At 41.1% G+C, this 20,259-nt stretch overlaps 1 protein-coding gene across 1 annotated transcript in view; it reads right to left on the bottom strand.

Annotated features, from left to right (window-relative positions):
• LOC122452766 (antiviral innate immune response receptor RIG-I-like) overlaps positions 1 to 20,259 on the bottom strand; it is a 145,555-nt gene that overhangs the window by 40,404 nt on the left and 84,892 nt on the right. Inside the window, exons 4-13 of the mRNA XM_043486405.1 lie at positions 18,026 to 18,173; positions 16,870 to 16,989; positions 15,031 to 15,132; positions 14,553 to 14,706; positions 13,548 to 13,806; positions 11,225 to 11,387; positions 8,794 to 8,913; positions 5,274 to 5,431; positions 3,921 to 4,056; positions 2,702 to 2,850 (exon numbers count right to left, since the gene is read on the bottom strand). Coding sequence (XP_043342340.1) covers positions 2,702 to 2,850; positions 3,921 to 4,056; positions 5,274 to 5,431; positions 8,794 to 8,913; positions 11,225 to 11,387; positions 13,548 to 13,806; positions 14,553 to 14,706; positions 15,031 to 15,132; positions 16,870 to 16,989; positions 18,026 to 18,173 — 1,509 coding nt within the window. The remainder of the gene's footprint in view (positions 1 to 2,701; positions 2,851 to 3,920; positions 4,057 to 5,273; positions 5,432 to 8,793; positions 8,914 to 11,224; positions 11,388 to 13,547; positions 13,807 to 14,552; positions 14,707 to 15,030; positions 15,133 to 16,869; positions 16,990 to 18,025; positions 18,174 to 20,259) is intronic.

Here is a 20,259-nt window from a genome sequence, read left to right on the forward strand (position 1 = left end):
CTAGGAAAGAACGAAGGCAAAAAGAGGGAATGGCAGAGGATGGGATAGTTAGATAGCACCACTGACTCAATGGACATGGATTTGAGCAAACTCCAGGAGACAGTGGAGGACAGGGGAATTTGGAATGTGGCAGTCCATGGGGTCACAAAGAGTTGGATGTGACTTAGTGACTAAACAACAATGCAAGTAGAAAAAAAGCTTAAAGTAAAAGATAATGGAAAAGAATTAAAAAAGATTGTATGTATACGTATAACTGAATCACTTTGCTATACAGCAGAAATAAACACAACATCATAAATCAACTCTACTTCAATTTTTAAAAAGTATACAGACAAGTATGCTGAAGAAGTTTTCAGACTAATAGACCTGAGGAATCAAAAGCTTCTAGTGATTGAATTCTATGCAATAAATAAATATAATGGTGTCTCTCTTTGTAATCTGATATGATTCAATTTCTAAGACATTTTTTCAGTGAAAAAGGCAAGGTTCAGAATAGTGGGTAGGTAGAAAATAAGTGAATTTAGAAAGATCTCAGAACACAAGATCAATACACAGACATTAGTTGTATTTCTAAATAGCAGCAACAAACAAAAGTACCATTTATAATGGCATTAATACTTAGGTGTAAGTTTAACAAAATCTGTGCAGAATCTGTATGCTGAAAATGACGAAACACTGATAAAAGAAACCAAAGAAGATGTGGCAGGTGGCCTCTAAGGTAGCTGTGAGTGATCTCCACCCCCTAGAATTCAGATCCTGTTTAATCCTTTCACCTCAAGTGTGAACTGAACTTACTGACTTGCTTCTAGTGAATAAAATAAGGCAGACCTGAGGGGAATCACTTCCAAGTTGAAGCTATAACATGACTGTGACCTTGACATTAGGTGCCCTCTCAACCTCTCTTGGATCACTTAACTCTAGGGCAGGCCAGCACCCCTTTGTGAGGTCGGCTTGTGGAGAGGCCCCCATGAATGAGCTAAGCATGTGTGTGCATACTTGGTCATTAGGTCATGTCCAACTCTCTTTGCGACCGCTATGGACTGTAGCCCTCCAGGCTCCTCTGTCAATGGGATCTCCCAGGCAAGAATACTAAAGTGGGTTGCCATTTCCTTCTCCAAGGGATCTTCCTGACCCAGGGATCAAACCCGTGTCTTCTGTGTCTCCTGCATTGCAGGCAGCTTCTTTACCCACTGAGCTATCGGGGAAGCCCCCATGAATGAGCTAACCGCATCTTCTGCCAAAAACCACACAAGTGGGGTTGGGGGTTGATCCTCCCAGCCTTGAGGTGGCTGTCGCCGTGGCCAACAACCTGACTGGAGCCTCGTGAGACGTCCTGAGACGGAAACATCCGGTTAGTTGTTTCCAGATTACTGACCCATACACATTATAAGATGATAGATGTCTGTTGTTTCCAGCTACTTAGTTTGGGGATAAACTGTTATCAGTGGTAGATAACGAATACAGAAGCCCTATATAAATAAAAAAGATACACTGTTATGATATCATTTCTCCCAGCTTTGTCTATAGGTTCAGTGCAATCCCAAATGAAATTTCAATGGATTTTCTCATAGATGTGGATGAGTTTATTCTAAAATAAAAATGGAAAGGTAAAGAAAGGTAGCTAAGACAATGTCGAAAAAAATTTAAAAGTTGGAAGACTCACACTACCTGATTTCAAGACTTAATTACTTAAAAAAAAAAAAAAAAAGACATAATTACTATAAAGCTGCAGTAATCAAGACCGCGTAGCATGGGTGAAAGGATAGATGTGTAGGTGAATGGAACAGAATCCAGAATCCAGAAACAGAACAACATGAATACAGTCAACTGATCTTTTTAAGTAACAAACGCAATTCAGTGGAGAAAGGATAGTCTTTTCATCACATATGCTGAAACAATTGGATGCCCACATGCTAAGAGGAAAAAAGTCTCAATCCATACTTCAAGATGAATTGTAGACTTAAATATAAAATCTAAATCTATAAAACTTCTAGACGATAACATGGGAAAAAAATTTTTGTGTTTTGGGTAGGCAAAGGTTTCTTACACACAAAATCATAAGCACAATCCACAAAAAGAAAAAGAAAAGATAAAATGGACCTGTCAAAGGTTAAAACTTTCAGAAAGAGATACGGTAAGAGAATGAAAACATCTTGAAGAAAATGTTTGCAAATCACATTTCTGATAGAGGATATTTTTGTCAGAAAAAAGAACTCTCAAAAAACTAACAACAATAACTTAAAAACTCAACAATAATAAATAACCCAGTTAAAACCCATTTTAAAATGGGCAAAAGATGTAAACAGACACTTCATCAAAGGAGATACATGAACAGCTAATGAGCATATGAAAAACTGCTAAATTATATTAGTCACTAGTGAAATACAAATTAAAACCTTAGTGAGGTACCACTAGATGCCCACAGACATGGCTAAAATTTTTTTAATTGATGGAAAGAATAAAAATTTGTGAAGTGCTTGCTGTGAGTGTATCAAGGCATTATAAACCAGAGTGATTGAGACAGTGAGGTATTAGTGTAAGGATAAACAAACAGAAAATCAGAAAAGAATAAAGAGCCCAGAAACAGACCCACACAGACCCTATATAGGGATGCTTAATTGCAAAGAAGTGAAGAACAGACAATCTTTTAAATAAAATGATACTGGGCCAACTTGTTTTCCACAACGAGGAAGAAGCTTACATCCACTAGTGCTCGGGTTTTCGCAAAGAGGATGGTTCTGGTCTCTGGGTTTAAGTGGTATTCCTCTTGCAAGATGAAGCTGAGATCTTCGAGTTTAGGGTTCTCATTGCTGGGATCCATGGAAATATCTTCTAGTTCCAACAGCTTTTCTGCAAAAAGGGGAATATTTTACAAAAGGCTTATGTGTGTCTGCTAAGTCACTTCAGTCATATCCAACTCTTTGCTATGCTAAGGACTAGCCTGCCAGGCTCCTCTGTCCATGGTATTCTCCAGGCAAGAATACTGGAGTGGGTTGCCATGCCCTCCTCCAGAGGATCTACCTGACCCAGAGGTCAAACCCACATCTCTTGCAACTCCTGCACTGGCAGGCAGGTTCTTTACCACTAGTGCCACCTGGAAGCCCACAAAAGGTTTATAAATTCTAGCAATTTAGAACACACTGCAACCTCTAGCCATAGTTCAAACATTTCATCTCTCAATCTCTGACCAGAATTTTATCATAAATAACCACCAATGCAATGCATACACTGAATACACTAATAAATGCATAAATTTTTCCTCCCCCCAGAGCTAGTTGTTCAGTGTTTAGCATATGTATAGTTAATACTTTGGTATAGACCAAAAATTATTATTTGGGAAAAGGCATTTGAGAGAGGAAGAAGAAAGACTTACTTTTCATTTAATATTTTCCTATATTTTTCTTAATATGAACACAGTGGCATCATGAGCCATATCGGTTTTCTTCTTTATATAGAAGTACATAATTACAATCTTGTTTGGTCGCCAAGTCATGTCCAATTCTTTGCTCCCCATGAACTGCAGCATGCCAGGCTTCCCTGTCCTTCGCTATCTCGTAGAGTTAGCTCAAATTACAGTCTAAATATCATTAAAACATTTTTATATTTTTTAAATCTTTATAAAATTACCAAAAGTTAAACCAAAACATGTTCCTATCAATTGACTATTTCTATGGGATGTATCTTTTGCAAATCCTACTATTTTTTCCTTCTTCGAAACAGGAAATAGTGTAAGCAGCAGATTCTTTTCCTAAGTGCAGATTTCCCTGAAGTTTCACAGTCCTGCCACGTATCCTATCTTCTTAAGCCCAGGACAAGTCCCCGAGCATCACCAGGTGTTGCTAAGTGTGACACCATATGCGTATGCTGCCCCTGGAGTCTCCAGGCTCTACTGGCTTCCTCCCCCTGGAAACACCACCTACCTTCAAATCTCTGAGTGAGATCTTGCTCAATTGCATCAAATCCTGCTGCCCGGACATTTCTGAAGAAGTTTTTCAAGTAATTCAGAGCATCTTTCACCCGTGCATCCTCATTGATAATGAGGGCATCATTGTATTTCTGTTGAAAATGGAAACTTTCAGTATGTTTCTAATGTCTAATACAACTGTTATACTTAAGTTCATTTCACTGTACTTAACACAGAATTAATTTTAATAATAAACTTGTCTCAAGTCTATTCCAACTCAGTTTTTAAAGATGAATTGCCTCTAACAGTTTTGCAATAAAACCCTAGAACCATACTGTTAAAAAACAACAACAACACACCTCAATTAGCTAGAATTAGTCATTAATTAGGATCACTTTGGATCCTAGAATCCTTGGAAGAGAAAGAAAATTACATGAAAAATGCATGTCAAAGATTAAATCACAAAAAGGAAAGCAAAGTAACTTCCACATCAACCTGCTTCATAATTCAGACATTCAACTTAACCTCTTTGTACATCCAAAGCCGTCACTGAATCACACCAAATATTCAGTTAAGTTCATTAAAATTCCACAAATTCACATGGACTGAATGTATTTTAAAATATTTTCAATGGCACGATAAGCAGAGGTGATGGTGGTAACTGTTGCTTAGGTTCTTGGTTAACCAGCAAACAACTACAGACTCTGGATTTCTTAGCATGTGGTTTGACCAAAGGCAGGAAAATGTGCTTCAGGCTATGGCAACATGACGCACCTGCTGAGCTTTAAAGACTTTAAAGATGGCTGTCCCTGGTCATGTATCTATAGTCATATTCATCACCCCCAAGGTCAAATATGGGGATACTGAGGTAGAGCACAGACCCATGGCCTTTGTTTCTGTCCCTCGGCCTCTAGGGCTAGGTTTCAGAGAGCAAAGATAGATGCTGAATAAGATAGCTTTTGGCATTTGCTTCATAAGAACCACCAGGAAAGTTTCTAAACGATGCTCTCTCAGCTGCCACAGCACAGCTCCCAGTAGGTGTTACAACTGAAATATACTTTTCCAAAGAAGCTGCTGCTGCTGCTAAGTCACTTCAGTCGTGTCTGACTCTATGCGACCCCATAGACGGCAGCCCACCAGGCTCCCCCATCCCTGGGATTCTCCAGGCAAGAATACTGGAGTGGGTTGCCATTTCCTTCTCCAAGGCATGAAAGTGAAAGTGAAAAGTGAAAGTGAAGTCGCTCAGTCGTGTCGACTTCTAGCGACCCCGTGGACTGCAGCCTACCAGGCTCCTCCGTCCATGGGATTTTCCAGGCAAGAGTACTGGAGTGGGGTGCCATTGCCTTCTCCATCCAAAGAAGCTACATACCCACAAATGTGACGTGTACAAAAACAGGGCTTTACAGATCCTGCTTTCTTCATCTTTGTCTGGCATCTGAAACACCATGCATGCTTTCTGAACTGCAATTATCCACTGTTCATATTTCTGTGTTCCAAAATTCCTATTTTGAATTTGCGATAAGTTTTCTGAAAAAAAAAAAAAAAGTTTTCCATTCTGTCATCTGGCTCTTCATTTAAGGCTCTAAGCATGTCTCGCCTTCTAATTTTGATTCCTTACTCTCTGTACACAGAGTATTTCTCTTGAGACAGTTTTCAGAAGTGTGTCTATGTACAAACACAACTGCTTACTGAACACTGACTACGTACCAAGAATCAACATGTCTTATATTTATAATTTCACTTCACAACCCCATCATGTAGACACATTTTATAGATGAGGAAATGGAAGCTCGGAGAAGTGAAATCATTACGCCAAGTCACACAGCTAGAATATGGAGGGAGCACAGGAATTCACACCCAGATGTGTCCCACACCCAAGCTCTGCTGGCTCTGTGAGCTGACAACCAAACAGCCCAGAGGCCAAACAACGGCCATGGAAAAAACCTAACTGCCCCCCTTTTGTTTTTTGGCTGCGCTGGGTCTTTGCTGCAGCACAAGGGGCTTTTCAACATTGCATGTGGGCTCCTCTAGCTGGGGTGCACGGGGTTAGTTGCTCCACAGCATATAGGATTTTAGCTCCCTGAGCAGGGATTGAATCTTCATCCCCTGCATTGCAAGGGAGATTCTTAACCACTGGACCACCAGGGAAGTCCCCTCACCCATTCATCTTTAATCAGACGAACAAAGGCAGTTACCCAACAAGTAGCAGTAGCCCCATCTACAAACAAGGGGATATCAATAAATGAGAGCAATCAACAGGTATCTACTGAACGGAGGTAGGTGCAAAAATGAGCTAAGCCATCAGGCAGTAAGCAGCTGACAGCGTCTGAACAGGTGAAGAGATGGCAGGAGGGTACAAGAAACAAGAAGAATAAGAAGGCAGAAAGTCATGTCTCCCCACCCTTCTCCACCTCCACAACCCTGACCATGTCCGAACACTTCTGGATAATACCATGATCTCCTCCTGCCTGGTCTCCTTACCCCCTTCCTCCTTCCCTCCAGTCCAGTCTCCATTCAACAACCGGGGGGAATTTCCAAAATTGCAGATGAGAGACAATGCTAATCCACTAGTTAAAAGCCTTTAGGGAGGGACTTCCCTGGCAGTCCAGGGGTTAAGACTTCACCTTTCAAACCAGAGGGTGCAGGTTTGACCCCTGGTCAGAGAACTAGGGTCCTAGATGATGTAAGGTCCTGCGTGTTGCAACTAAGACTTGGTACAGCCAAATAAATAAGCACACGTATCTTTTAAAGTCTTGAGGGTCTCCTTTGGTGGTCCAGTAGCTAAGGCTCTGCACTCCCAGTGAAGGGGGCCTGGGTTTGGTGCCTGAGCAGGGAACTGGATCCCACATGCCGCAACTAAGACCCAGCACAGCCAAATAAATACATGCTAAAAATAACAATAATAAAAGGTTTAAAAAATAAAATACAAGTGTTTAGTGGATTTCTCCAGCCAAACTCCTAGTCTGGCCCACAGGGGGCTCTGTGGTCTGGCCTTTACCTGCTTCTGACTCTCCCCTCTAGTGACTTTCCTTCCTACAGTTCTCAGGATTAGTGAAAGCCCCCAGACTCTCTCCACGCGCCTGTCTCCTCTGCCGGAAATACCCCTTACCCCCACCACTCCCACCACTCCCCGGCCCCACCCGTGTTGCCTTACTGTTGCTACCCGCTCGCCTCTGGCACTACTGTTAGCCAAACTGAAAATGCCGCAAGGGCAGGGGTTGTGTCTGAGGGTCCACGCTGCGTTCCCACCACCGAGCACTTAGCCCAGCGCTGAATGAACAAACAAGAGAATGAATTTGTTCGAGGGAACTGCTAACAGGCAAGGAGCGGAAAGTTGGCAAGAGAAGCAGAACCAGATGGTGTGAGCAGGGTGCATGGCAGCTGAGCGGCCAGCCGTGAGAGCTCTGCCTAGAAGAACAAGGAAGCCAGCAGGACACTGACGAGATAAAATGGGTAATTTCAGGCTGGGTAATGGGGGTTCGACGGGAAAGAGGGTAGAGGCGGGCAAAGCAGCTGTGAGAATAAGTTGTTAGAAATCAAGCTGTGAAAGAAAGAAGAGAAATTAAGCGTGAGAGAAGGTGAAACATAGAAGTTACCTTGGAGACAAGAATTCAACATCTCCAAAACTCTAAACTCACTTGCACGTGCCAAAGTTGCTCCTTGCTCTGAAACCAGTAACACCTGCCGGTGCACACACAAGTGCCCAGAGAGAAGCCCCGCACTCGCTCACTCGCTCACTCCCACCCAAACCCAGTGAGCTCTTAAATCTGAACACTTCTGTTTCCATGAGCCTGTTCCCTTCATTATCCCATCTCCACTGCCTCACTTTGGCTCTCTTCATTTCTCATCACAGAACTTATCAGTTCAAAATTGTGCGTTGCTTCCCATTTGCTTTTAGAATATCTATTTATTTATTTGGCAGCGCTGGCTCTTAGTTGTGGCATGCGGGATCTAGTTCCCTGGCAGATGGAAGCCAGGCCCCTGGCATTTTGAGTGTGGAGTCTTAGCCACTGGACCACCAGGAAAGTCCCACTTCTAGGATAAAATTCAAACTCAGCATGGCCTACAGGACACCTTCACTGTCTGCCCCTGGCCTCCCCCCCAGCCCCACTCTCCTTCCCACTAGTCCCCTGTTAGAATTAGCATGAAAGCTTGCAGATTCTAAAATTCACTGTGCTCTCTTCCCTCTGCAACTGCTGTCTTTTTTACTTCACTTGATCACCTCTCCTTCTTAACCTGGCTGACCTCAAGATCTGTCTCACGCATTACCTCCCCCAGGAAGCCCTCCCTACGGCCCAGCCCTGGCCTAAGTTCCCCTGAGTGCCCATAATAGCAGTGTGTAACCCTGCCTTGCCACAGGGCGACTATTCACATCTGATTCTCATTGTTTGATGGTGTGTTCCTTGAAGGCAAGACTGTCTTTAATCTTGGTGCTTCCTTTACCTAGCATAGTACCTGGCACAATACCCGGTCAATTAATTACTTGATTTAAAAAAGGAGAAGCAAACTTGGCAACTTCAAGAGAGTCTCAAAAGAATAAAGAATCAAAGGTCACCCGTAGGTTTGAATCCAGGACTTCAGGGCAATGGTGGTTTCATTCATATAATGAAAAGCTAAATTTGGAAGGTCAAGAAAGCAATGAATTGATTTAAATATGGTATTTTTCAGGTGTGTGTGTCTAGGTGGATATACTTTGGATTTAAAAAGGAAAAAAAAAAGCAAGAGAAAATAAAGGAGGACTTATAAGCCTCCTGAATAACATAAACAAGAAAGTCAAACTCTGGGTATGGTCTTGACATTATTTGGACTAAGAAAAGTACAAAAAGACCCCAGTGAACAACAGATGGCTGTTCCCAGAGGGAGAGAAGACAAAATGAGGCTATTCTCACCAAGAGTTACGGTCCCAAGTTCTTCAAAGATACTCTTCGCCAGAGCCTCCGTCTCTGCCATCAGCTGAGATATGATGCATTTAAATTTGTCTGTAGTCCGTGATTCCACTTTCCTGAAAACTAGAGCCGTCAAAGGAAAGTTAGTATTTCTCAGGAAGAACACATCATAGGTGAAAGCAGGTGTCTCAAACCTTTCTCAGCCTTTGTCACTTCTTCCGTAAAGCCCGAGGCCCCAAGCTCACAGGCATCTGAACGATGAAACGAATACTCAAGACACCTTGCAGCCACTCCCTAGTGTTTAATGCACTCATTCTAACACTCTTCATGGTCCAGGTCTAATTCAGCTTCTTTTTAAAAATAATTTTATTTATTTATTTTTGGCTGTGCTGGGTCTTCATTGCTGCATGGGCTTCTCTCTAGTTGTGGCGAGCAGGGCCTACTCTCCAGTTCGGGTTCGTGGGCTTCTGATTATGGTGACTTCTTTTGTTGAGGAGCACAGCATGTCCCCAGGGCATGCGGACTTCAGCAGTTGGCTCAGTAGCCTCGGCTCCCACGCTCTAGAGCTCAGGCTTAGTCGTTGTGGTGCAAGGGCTTAGCTGCTGCATGTCATGCGGGATCTTCCCGGGCCAGGGATTGAACCCGTGTCTCCTGCATTGGCAGGCGGATTCTTTACCACTGAGTCACCGGGGAAGCCCTCAGGCAAATTTTAGATTCTAGCTTTCCACATGCGTATCTGGTGAAAGAGGTCAGAATCAAGAGGCCTGGGAGCTGGGAGTCCTCAGTCACACTTCAGACTCTGCAATCAAAAGCTCTGGGGCCTTTGGCGAGCGCCTCTACATTCCTGGGACTGTTTTCTCCCCTCAAAACTGCCCCGCTGCTGCTTTTTCGTCACCAAGTCATATCCAACTCATTCATGACCCCACGGACTGTAGCCCTCCAGGCTCCTCTATTCATGGGATATCCCAGGCAAGGATCCTGGAGGGTTTGCCATTTCCTTTCCCTAATTCAACTTGTTACTCAGGCTTTCCTGTTAACTCAATACAGAGTTCCTGCTCTGACTAGGCTGATATCCATCTTGTTTCTGCAAATACCATATTTTAAGCCCTGTCTCTGTTCTTTGATCTTCTCCCTTCCCACCCAATCCCTAGGGGTGTTCACAATGTTCCAAATATTCATTTTTGCAGTATCCACAGAACATGCTGTGTTCTGGTGATAGCTGAAAAGAACATGCTCTGCGCTCCAGAGAAGGCTGTCTTTTTAGGAGAGAAAGATACACAAGCCAGGTGACCAGGCAGAGAGCTGTGACACGGTATGTGCAAAGTGCCATGGACCACGGGAGGCTTCTCTCATTCTTCCCGGGGCAGCAATGTCATCGGATAAATAGGGGAAGAGGCAGGGAGGAGGGAGCACAGTCATATGCAAAGGCTGGGATGGACAAAGCTTAGAGAGAGAATACACATGCCTCCTCCATTCGAGGAGCCCAGAGAATTGCAACTTGGTTGGGTTTGTGGGAGGTAAAAGAGATGAAGCTCAGAGCATGGGAAAGACCAGATGATAAAGAAATTTGTGCCTGTCCAACTCTTTGCAACTCTTTTGGACTGTAGCCCACCAGGCTCCTCTGCCCAAGGGATTTTTCAGGCAAGAATACTGGAGTGGGTTGCCATTTCCTTCTCCGGGGGATCTTCCTGACCCGGGGACCAAACATGCATCTTCTGTGTCTCCTGCATTGGCAGGCAGATTTTTTTTTTTTTTTTGCTGCTGAGCCATCGAGGAAGCCCAAAGAAATTTGTATTCGACATCAAAAGTTGTAGGTTGAGTACCTTGTCTAAATTCCTTATAGCCAGCGCCCTGACTGTCTTAAGTGTGTTTGTTCTGCCTTGTACTCATCTGGTTGTATGCTATTTAGAGAGCAAGGGGTGAAGTTATATGTGTCTTTCGTACCCTCTCTCCCTTGCTGGGTTAGTATAGCATCGATATTCAAGAAATATCAATCTTTGTTAGTCAATCTTGGTAATCAAATCATATTCTGATCTTTTGAGAAAAGACAGGATGAGTTCAGACACTTTCACTTCAACCAAAATTCCAGATACATATTCAAATAATGGATAGGAACTCAGTATCATCCTCAGGCACAGAAGGCGGGAAGGACCGAGCCACGTACATGCTAAGGTGTTCTCAGCACCTCTCTCACTGCCAGTACCTTAGTTACGTTTTATGGAAATGAACAGTAAGAATGATTGCTTTCTACAGGCCACTCCTGAGCTTCGCTGGGGAGAGAAGCTGGAAATATGATTATTCTCCAAGTTTGCAGTTAAATATTTTCCTCTAAACAGAAAAAGGGTAAAAATTCAGTGTTCATCTACATGACCCTGAACTAAGAATAGCAGAGGGTAACAAAGTCCCAAAGGGCTTGTGACTGGATCCCACTTACACTTCTGGGGCTTATAAACAACCTCCTCCAGTTCCTCCAAGTTGTCTCTGACAGTTGTTACCACTGATGTGTCGAGAGAAGCACACACTTTGCAGATATATTCTGTGGCTTCGGCTGTATTTTTGGCATCTCCAACGCCAACTGAGGCAGTCAGCCCAATGACCTGTGAGGAGCATTCCAAATTGTCAGATGTCTGGGAAATAGCAAGATGTTTCCACAATCCCTCATGTAACTCTTTCCTGCTAAAGTAGGGTTTTTATTTTTAAAACTAACTTCAGATAAAGAACAAGAACATTACTTTTCTTTTCTGACATTCTCTACGACATCAAAAATGGAAAGGTCCCCATTAGGTGAAGCACTGAGTAGATGCAGGAGCCACTGCCCAGCAGCTGAACACAGATCAGCACAGAAGCCCAGAGAAGGAACCCTTTCCGGCAGGACTTCTCTGTCTTTACCCTCGTTTGCCCCGTGACACACGCAACAATACACTGAAAAGGGCAACGACTAAAACCAGACATGCGCCCATTTCAGTCTCAGCCGTGTCACATGGCTGGGTGTCTTGGACAAAAGTCTTCATCTCTCTGTAAAGCTGGAAAACTTTAGCCATTTAAACTGGAAGTTGTGTGACATAGAGAACGGACTTGTGGTTGCCGAGGGAGAGAGCAGTGGGGGCGGGCTGGACGGGAGTTTGGGATTAGCAGATGCAAACTATTATATGTAGGATGGATAAACAGCAATGTCCTACTGTATACACAGGGAACTATATTCAATATCCTGTGATAAACCATAATGGAAAAGAATATGAAAAGAATGTGTATATATATATATATATATATATATATAAAATGGAATTGCTTTGCTGCACAGCAGAAATTAATACAATACAAATTAATATTATAAATCAAATAGGCTTCAATTTTTAAAAAATGACAGCTTCAATTTTTAAAAAGTGATTAACTTCAATTTTTAAAAAAATGGTAGCTGGGTGAGTTCAATAAGATGACATTTGTAAAGAATTTAGTTTAATGGTCTTCTAAATACTTATTTCTTCCTCTAATAGTCACTCAAATATTGAATGACTGAATGAATCATTCAAATAAACAAGGAATCTAGTTAACTATCAATTTTATTCTAAAAAACTGAAAGAGTGTGATTTCTACTAAATTCTGTCTGAATTTTGGGCACCATACTGGATTTCTTCTCACCCGTGCTTCCTAAATGGTTAATTGTTAAGCCTAGAGAATGCAACACGAATGTGAGACAGGTGAACCAGAGGCATGGTTTCCAACCTCATTCGGCCTCAGTAACACCAGGCCGTCCATCTGTGTTCCTCTCAGTTGTGTCTCCCGTTTCAAATTTTCTCAACGCTCCTGAGCTCCCACCTCCATTCTCATCTTGATTTTTCTCAGTGAACCATCTCTCTTTCCTTCATTCAAGAGAAAACGCCAGGGATTCCATATCCTTCCTGCCCCCATGTATAAACTACTCTCTGTGTTGACTCCTCTCAGCCCCTCCCCTCTGATGACACCAAAAATAGCGTCTCGTCCGCTCTCCTGCACTAATCCATCTACTCATCCCACACCCTCTGGTCTCTCCTGGCTTCCTGTTCTGTCAGTCATTCCCTCTGTCCCATCCTGCCCCTCTGGTGGCTATCCACAACTTCATACTCTGCACTCAGGCAATATTAAGAACGTCATGATTCTTGGGGATTCCCTGGCAGTCCAGTGGTTAGGACTCAGCATATCCACTGCTGTGGCCTGGGTTCAATCCCTGGTTGGGGAACTAAGGTCCCCGTAAGCTATACAGCACAGCCAAAAAGAAACAAAAACAAAAAACTTAAGCTTCTCGAGCCCCTATGCACTTTCATACCCCTGTGGCTCTAGACACACAGTACCCTTTACTGAAAACCATCCAGCTATTTTCCTTGTAAACTATTGTTAGTTTTTACCTATCCTATCTTCTATTAAGGTCTCGCTTTACTTTCATAGCACATTTAAGATCGTTTTGATCTCTTTTCTGTACAACTCCATTGTCTGTTATTACCATAAATTATGACATAATTCTCACATATTTGGCTCCCCACAAAACTTAAGCTGCTTGAAGGCAAGGACTATCTTTTTCTATTTGTGACCCAGTGCCTAGCACAGGGCATGACACATGGAGGTACCTAATACATATTTGTTAAGTGAATAAATGAATGAATCAATCAAAATTAACCTAAAGAGTTGTACAGTATGCAAGGATCTAAGAAGGACATCCTCGATATGGCCACAAGGGTAAGTAAATAGGATTTAGAAAGAAATCCATCTGACTTTGGACATACCTGGGGCAGTGAGTCTGAAGATCCTCCCAGTTTCTGATCTAGATAATTAAACATGATCATATTATATGGATGGTGTTTATTGGTGTTGTGGCATTCATCAAATATCATCAAAGTAAAGATGGAGAGTGATGGAACAGTCCCATTTTTAAGGCTGTTCACAAGAATCTGTGGTGTTAAAACGATGATGTCATTGTTCTCAACAATCTGTTCCACAGAGACACTGTCAACTGTCTCTCCAGAAATGCCTGCAACTTTGTACCTGGAAGATGACAGAAATGTCCCATTAGTAGCCATGATATGAATAAGGAACCACAAAGATCAGAACGTCAATTAAATTCTCCCTAAGTCCAAAAGTAATGGATTTGCAGAAAAGCTAAGTTCTTGGAGCAAAGCCTGACACATAGTAAAGTGAAAAAAGTGAGAGTGTTAGTCGTGTCAGACTCTGCTACCCGTGGACTGTAGCCTGCCAGGCTCCTCCGTCCATGAGATTCCCCAGGCAAGAATGGGGAGTGGGTAGCCATTCCCTTCTCCAGGGGATCATCTCGACCCAGGGATCGAACTAGGATCTCCTGCATTGTCGGTAGATTCTTTACTGTCTCTGACATATAGTAAGTGATCAATAAATGTAATCTAGGAAGAATTGCTAGTATTAATAGAATATATTCCATGTGGCACCTGCAGATACAGAGGACCAACCATAATTCTTTCAAGCCACCATGAAAGAAAATAGAAAAGAGTAATATTAAATAAATTATAAAATAATTTAAAAAGTTAAATGTGCCATTTAAATATAAAATTTATCTTAAGTCATTTACTCACTCTACAAGAGCTAATCAAAGGAGTTTAGGATTTCAGGTGTATCCATGAAGGAGTTATATCTAAATTATAAAAAAGCTTAATCTACTATAAGTTTTTTGAATCATGGTTTTCCAAAAGCAAAACAAAGCAGAAAACACATCGGTTACATGACCTAGAGAAAAAGGAGCTGGACCAACTCATACTTACCCAAGTCTTTCAAAATGTTTTGAGAAGACAGATTTCTGCTGTTCATACACTGGGAGTTGAACAGCAAAAAAGACAACTTTCCCCTTTCGTCCTTGCGGAAATTTCTTAAGATGATGTTCACATATAAGAAGTGAAACAAAGGTTTTTCCACAACCTTTTAACATATAAAGAGAAAGACAACAGACAAGTAAACAGATGATGGGGGTGGGTTAACAACTGAAGAACTTACACTCTGACTCAAACACCAAGCTACTTCCTAGGTAACATGCACTCGCACACAGCCAGGGACTGCAGGAAGCTAAAAGAAAGCATTTTCTCTACTTCCTCCTGTCCCTGAAAACAGGAGACTACATGAATAGAATGGTTTTTTCAAAAGATAAATGGAACAAGGAGACAATTGAGACTTGCCTACTTGGTCCCAGTGAAAAAAAGGAAGCGAACAGAGAAATAAACTATTTCAGTAATTGCATCTGCTTACCAGTAGGAGCACATATTATTGTGTTCTTTCCCTTCTGAGCGGGTAAAGCAAGCTCTAGTTGGTAATTTCTTGGTTTCAATGGGCTATAAGTAGGAGGCATTCCTGTAATACAACAGAAACTAAGTTAGCAAATAGTGACCACTCTGAGGAATCAAGTCAACACTGTCTTCCAAAGGACAAGAAATATGACTCTAGCAAGAAACACCTCATTTAATAAAGTTTAGAATTCTTATTTCTAATTAACCATTCCAGCTTCTGCACTGATTTGAAATACAGAATTCTCCCTCAACAGCAAAGTACCAATGGCAGGAAGGAAAATAGGAAAAAAAAAAACCCACAAAGATTTCTTTCTGAAATCATCATGGAAGCCTAATCAGGAGAAACTAAAGCAAGAATGGCCTGCTGCTGCTGCTAAGTCACTTCAGTCGTGTCTGACTCTATGCGACCCCATAGACGGCAGCCCACCAGGCTCCCCCATCCCTGGGATTCTCCAGGCAAGAATACTGGAGTGGGTTGCCATTTCCTTCTCCAATGCATGAAAGTGAAAAATGAAAGTGAAGTCGCTCAGTCGAATACAGGGCAAAACAGATTGCCACCGGTTAAAGGAAATGCTGTGAGACAAAACAACAACAAATCCTTCTAAGATCTTTGAAAAACACCAAACTGAATTACCAAACTCCAAACTAATCTCTTACCAACAAGCAACCATGCTTTATAATTCCGCAGGCTCTCACATGGTATTCTCTCTTAACAGAATCAAAAGTTTTAAAAAAATAATCAGAGGTGTCTCACTAACAGATAAGCGTACAGAATGTTAAAAGCTAGAAAGACCTTGGAAATCATCTATTGAGTCTAACCTACCTATTTTAAGGTAAATGGAAATTTCTAAATGGTTAACTGAGTTTGCTAAGGACCTTTACCTGTCAGAAAACTTAAAGCAATTGACATTCACTGATTTTATTCTGGAGTGACAAAAATGTGTATCATTTTGTTGCAGAAACAGTCCATCATTTCTCACCTTTTGTTCTTATCCTCAAATCACATCCTTCTTCCAACACTTCTTTATTGATCCTATTTTTTTTCTCTGATGCCCTTTTATAAATAATGCTTTACTTAATTTATTATGCTGCATTCTGGTCTCCTCATGAAAATATGCTTCTAGAAACATGAAGTGGGCCTTATAGGGACACAGTTAACTCATAGTGCCTTTGTGTGAATTAGAGAAAGGACTCCCTTTTGGAGGATATAGCCCCTCACTGCACTGCGTTGGCAAACAATGCAGGCTGGATCTCACCCCAGCTCAACCTCTAGGGCCCACACATTTGTACAGTGCACACACTTATCAACATACATTGCAGCCCTGGGATCTTTTTTTTTTTTTTTTCATTTATTTTTATTAGTTGGAGGCTAATTACTTTACAATATTGTAGTGGTTTTTGTCATACATTGACATGAATCAGCCATGGAAACTGAACAAGTGATTTACAAAGAGCAGAAGTATTTCTTTAGAAAGCAGGGTCGATTTCAGATGTCACGGGCATTGAGCTTCTGGGAGGACTCTATTTGCATTTTCAATGTAGACATGCACATCCTTAGTGATAAAAAAAAGACCAAAAAGGAGAAGGGAAAAAAAAGGAAGAAGCTGGCAAGCGCTATGGCAGGGAGAGAATGGTACTTCTAGTTGTAGGGGAAAATATCTGTTTTAACACATATTCTCTTTTCGTTCTGATTTTTCCTTAAAAACCTTTTCATTAGGCTATGACTTTTGGCACTGCAAGACATGACCCCACACGAAATACCTCAAGAACATCATTACAGAGAACGAACAATGCTGAGTACCTGAAGGACAGGAATTCTGGCTAAGATTCTGGTTTTCTGGTTCTTCTTTGTAGACAATCTGTACGTCCAAAGTTTTCATTTCATCATCCTCAAGATCTTTCATTTGAATAGTTTCTGCACCTTTATGAAAACAAAACACATCTTATAATCTCTATCTGATTATGATCCTGATGGTGAAAGCCCTACAAAGAGGTCATAAAATTTTAAACTTCCATTACAATATCTCATAAGCTTTCCCTCTACCTTTTAAAACAACTAAACAAATCTTTTTGAATTTGAAATCTCGATTTGAAGCCTGAACTCCAGAGTTGGTTAGGACTTTATTATTCACAGTGTGGAAGACAGACCAGAAACTTCTTTAGGAGCTTGTTGGAAATGCAAACACTTGAGCCCCAACTGAATCAGAAGCTTCATTTTAACAAGATCCCTAGGTGATCCACAACCACACCAAAGACAAGCCCTATTAGCAGAAACACGCTTGTCTTCCATTCCTGACCTGACCCAAGACACCAGATGTGTATTTAGACAGATAATTTCTGAAACAATTATAATCTTAAAGAAGACTCTGAAAGGCTAAGACCAGACCTCAAATGGTTTACCAAACTCAGCCTTTAAGATAATGCTCCGAGAAGATGTTATTAGCTTCAGGAAGCCAAGTGATAGCTCAGCCACTTAATCAAAACAGACTCTTCCTTTTAATCTTATTCTAGTTTGGTTCCAGATGGATTCTAGGCAAGAGAACCACCAGATAGTGTCTCAGATGATTCTGTTCTGAAAAGGCAGTGAGTTGTGCAGTTTGAACCTTTAACTCTAGAATTTTCAAGCTATTTCTCTCAGCATTTAAACCCAGAGAGTGAGCTCAGACTCTGCCTTTCCCCCAAATACTCTGGGCAGATAGGCTAATTCTGGATGAAAGGGTTTGTCCTGATCCATTTTCAGGGGATATATACAACCCAACTAATTCTGTAGACAAAAAACCACCTACCTCCCAGAACTCAACTTCACACTGGCCTCTCACTAGAGATATAGCTAAGAGTATTTGAAGGGGAAAATGTTTCTGACAGTGAGTGAAAAGCAGGTAGGAATGTAAGAAGCTCCAAGCAGAACTATGAAGAGGGCCTCTTTTCAGACCCTCACACCCTTCCGAATATCCTACCTTTCTCTACCATCCACAGTTCGCTGAACTTGCTCTCTTCTTTCTCCAATGCAAGTTTCAAAGTTTTGGGCCAGTTCTCCTTGTCTGATCTGAGAAGGCATTCAACCATTTTCTCTGCACCTGCCATCAGCCCCTTGTTGGAACTTATCTAAGGAAGACAATTGCAGTGGACTGATCAGGTGTTTCAAAAGTTTTCATTTTATGAGTTTTTACTGAAGAAACATCAATTCAAATACTATCAAATTTAAAATCATTGTATACTCTGGTTCACTAGGTCTCTTTCGTGACTGTTCTTGCCCCCATGCAACTTGATCTTTTAAGACACACTTCCCTTTATCCTTGTCCTCTTACACATGATATCACCATGTCAGGCCATGAGTTCTTACCTCCTCTGAGATGTTATTGTATTAACATCAGCTATATCAGGAAAACAAACTATTTCACACCTATTCAAAATATGGCTATACTGGCATAGGCATATTTGGAAGGATATAACAAAATATTAATGAATAGTTTTTTCTCGATAGTGAGACTTACATGGTTCTTATTATTAATCATGATAATTAAAATTCACTGAGCAATTACTATTATGTGCCAGAGGTATGTAAGCACTTTACATATATTATCTCACTCAAAGCCTATAAGAATACCTTACTAATAAGGTACCATTATTATTCCCATTTTATCCAGGAAACAGAGACTTAGAGAAACTAAATGTGCCCAAGATCACACCACTAGTAAGTGGCTGAGCTTGGATTAACAAAATTGATTTGTGTTCAGAGACTGAATACTTAACCACTGGAGTCCACAACCTTTTTTCTTTTTATTTGCTAAACTATTTGATTTTATTTAAATTTGTATAAAACATTATTCACAAAAGTAATAAAGTAATTTTAACTGAAAATAGGGCAAACCTGAAAAAAATTTGTGACACAAATTGATTACTCAGATCACAAATAAAAGTATCCTTCTAGGTAACTGTGCCTTAGATTTGAGGACTTTAGTAAATTTTAATGATCTTGCTCAGTTCTAAAATAACATAGGAAACAGAAGACATTCCTCATGGTCGAATTTTCCCCCAAATTCAATATTTAGTATTAATTAAAATACCTGAATAATTTCTTCACATTCCTGATTAATTAAACATCCAGATATTTCAGGAAGGATATCTTCTGGATTGACTGTGGTTTTAAATTCTGGTTGTAAACGCTTTAAAAGTAATCTATACTCCTCCAATTTTTCAATTTTTTGGAAATCCCAACTTTCAATGGCTTCATAAAGTCCAGAATAACCTGCAAAGTGGGAAACAAATAGGGCTCTTAGGACACCAACTAAAAACATATGTTGAGATTAAGATAGAAATCACGTTTGAATGTATTGTGAGAGAACTGAAAACAACTGTAAATCACTTCCATTATTTATGATCTTTCAAAAAGAAAATTCAATATTCATTTTAGGCACCCCACATTTCAGGTGGAACTAGTGGTAAGAACCCTGGGTTCAATCCCTGGGTCAGAAAGATACCCTGGAGAAGGGAATGGCTACCCACTCCAGTATTCTTGTCTGGAGAATCCCATGGACAGAGGAGCCTGGCCGGCTACAGTCCATGGGTCGCAAAGAGTTGGACACAACTGAGTGACTAACACTTTCACTGAGAATAAATTTGAAGTCTTATTATGTGGTCTTAGTAAGATGTCTTCCTTCCAAGGTACCCCATGGACTTCACCTACAATCTCTGATTTGCCTTTCAATTGAGTCAAACCATCATGCTAAGTATCTTCTCAGTGCAAAGCAGTAAAAAGTGCAAAAAGAAATATAAATGTCAATTCCTGCCCCTCAGGGCCTTACCAAGTAAGTACAATGGGAAATTTGAATGAAAAAATTATTTCCAACTAGAATTATCCAGGAATGCTTGGCTCTAAGTTTCTCTTCAGAGAACCACCAGGCTTGTCTGACTATAAGGCCCACACTCTTTTCATCGGGCTATAAAGACCATATCAGCACATATGAAGCTATTATCCAGCTTAATACCTGGAATATTCCAGTACCTTTGTGGGTGTGTGTCTCCTCTCTCTCACTCTTCTATCTTCCTGCAAAGATACCACTATCCGGTATTTGATTTATCACTCTTGATTTCTTTGAATAGTTGTGTGGCATATGCTCAATTCTCTAAAGAATACATGTTTAGTTCAAGCTTGCTTGAAATGTTTTAATTATATTCTTCACTAAATGCA

Source organism: Cervus canadensis, chromosome 14 (assembly GCF_019320065.1).
Source record: "Cervus canadensis isolate Bull #8, Minnesota chromosome 14, ASM1932006v1, whole genome shotgun sequence".
Classification (NCBI taxonomy): Eukaryota; Metazoa; Chordata; class Mammalia; order Artiodactyla; family Cervidae; genus Cervus; species Cervus canadensis.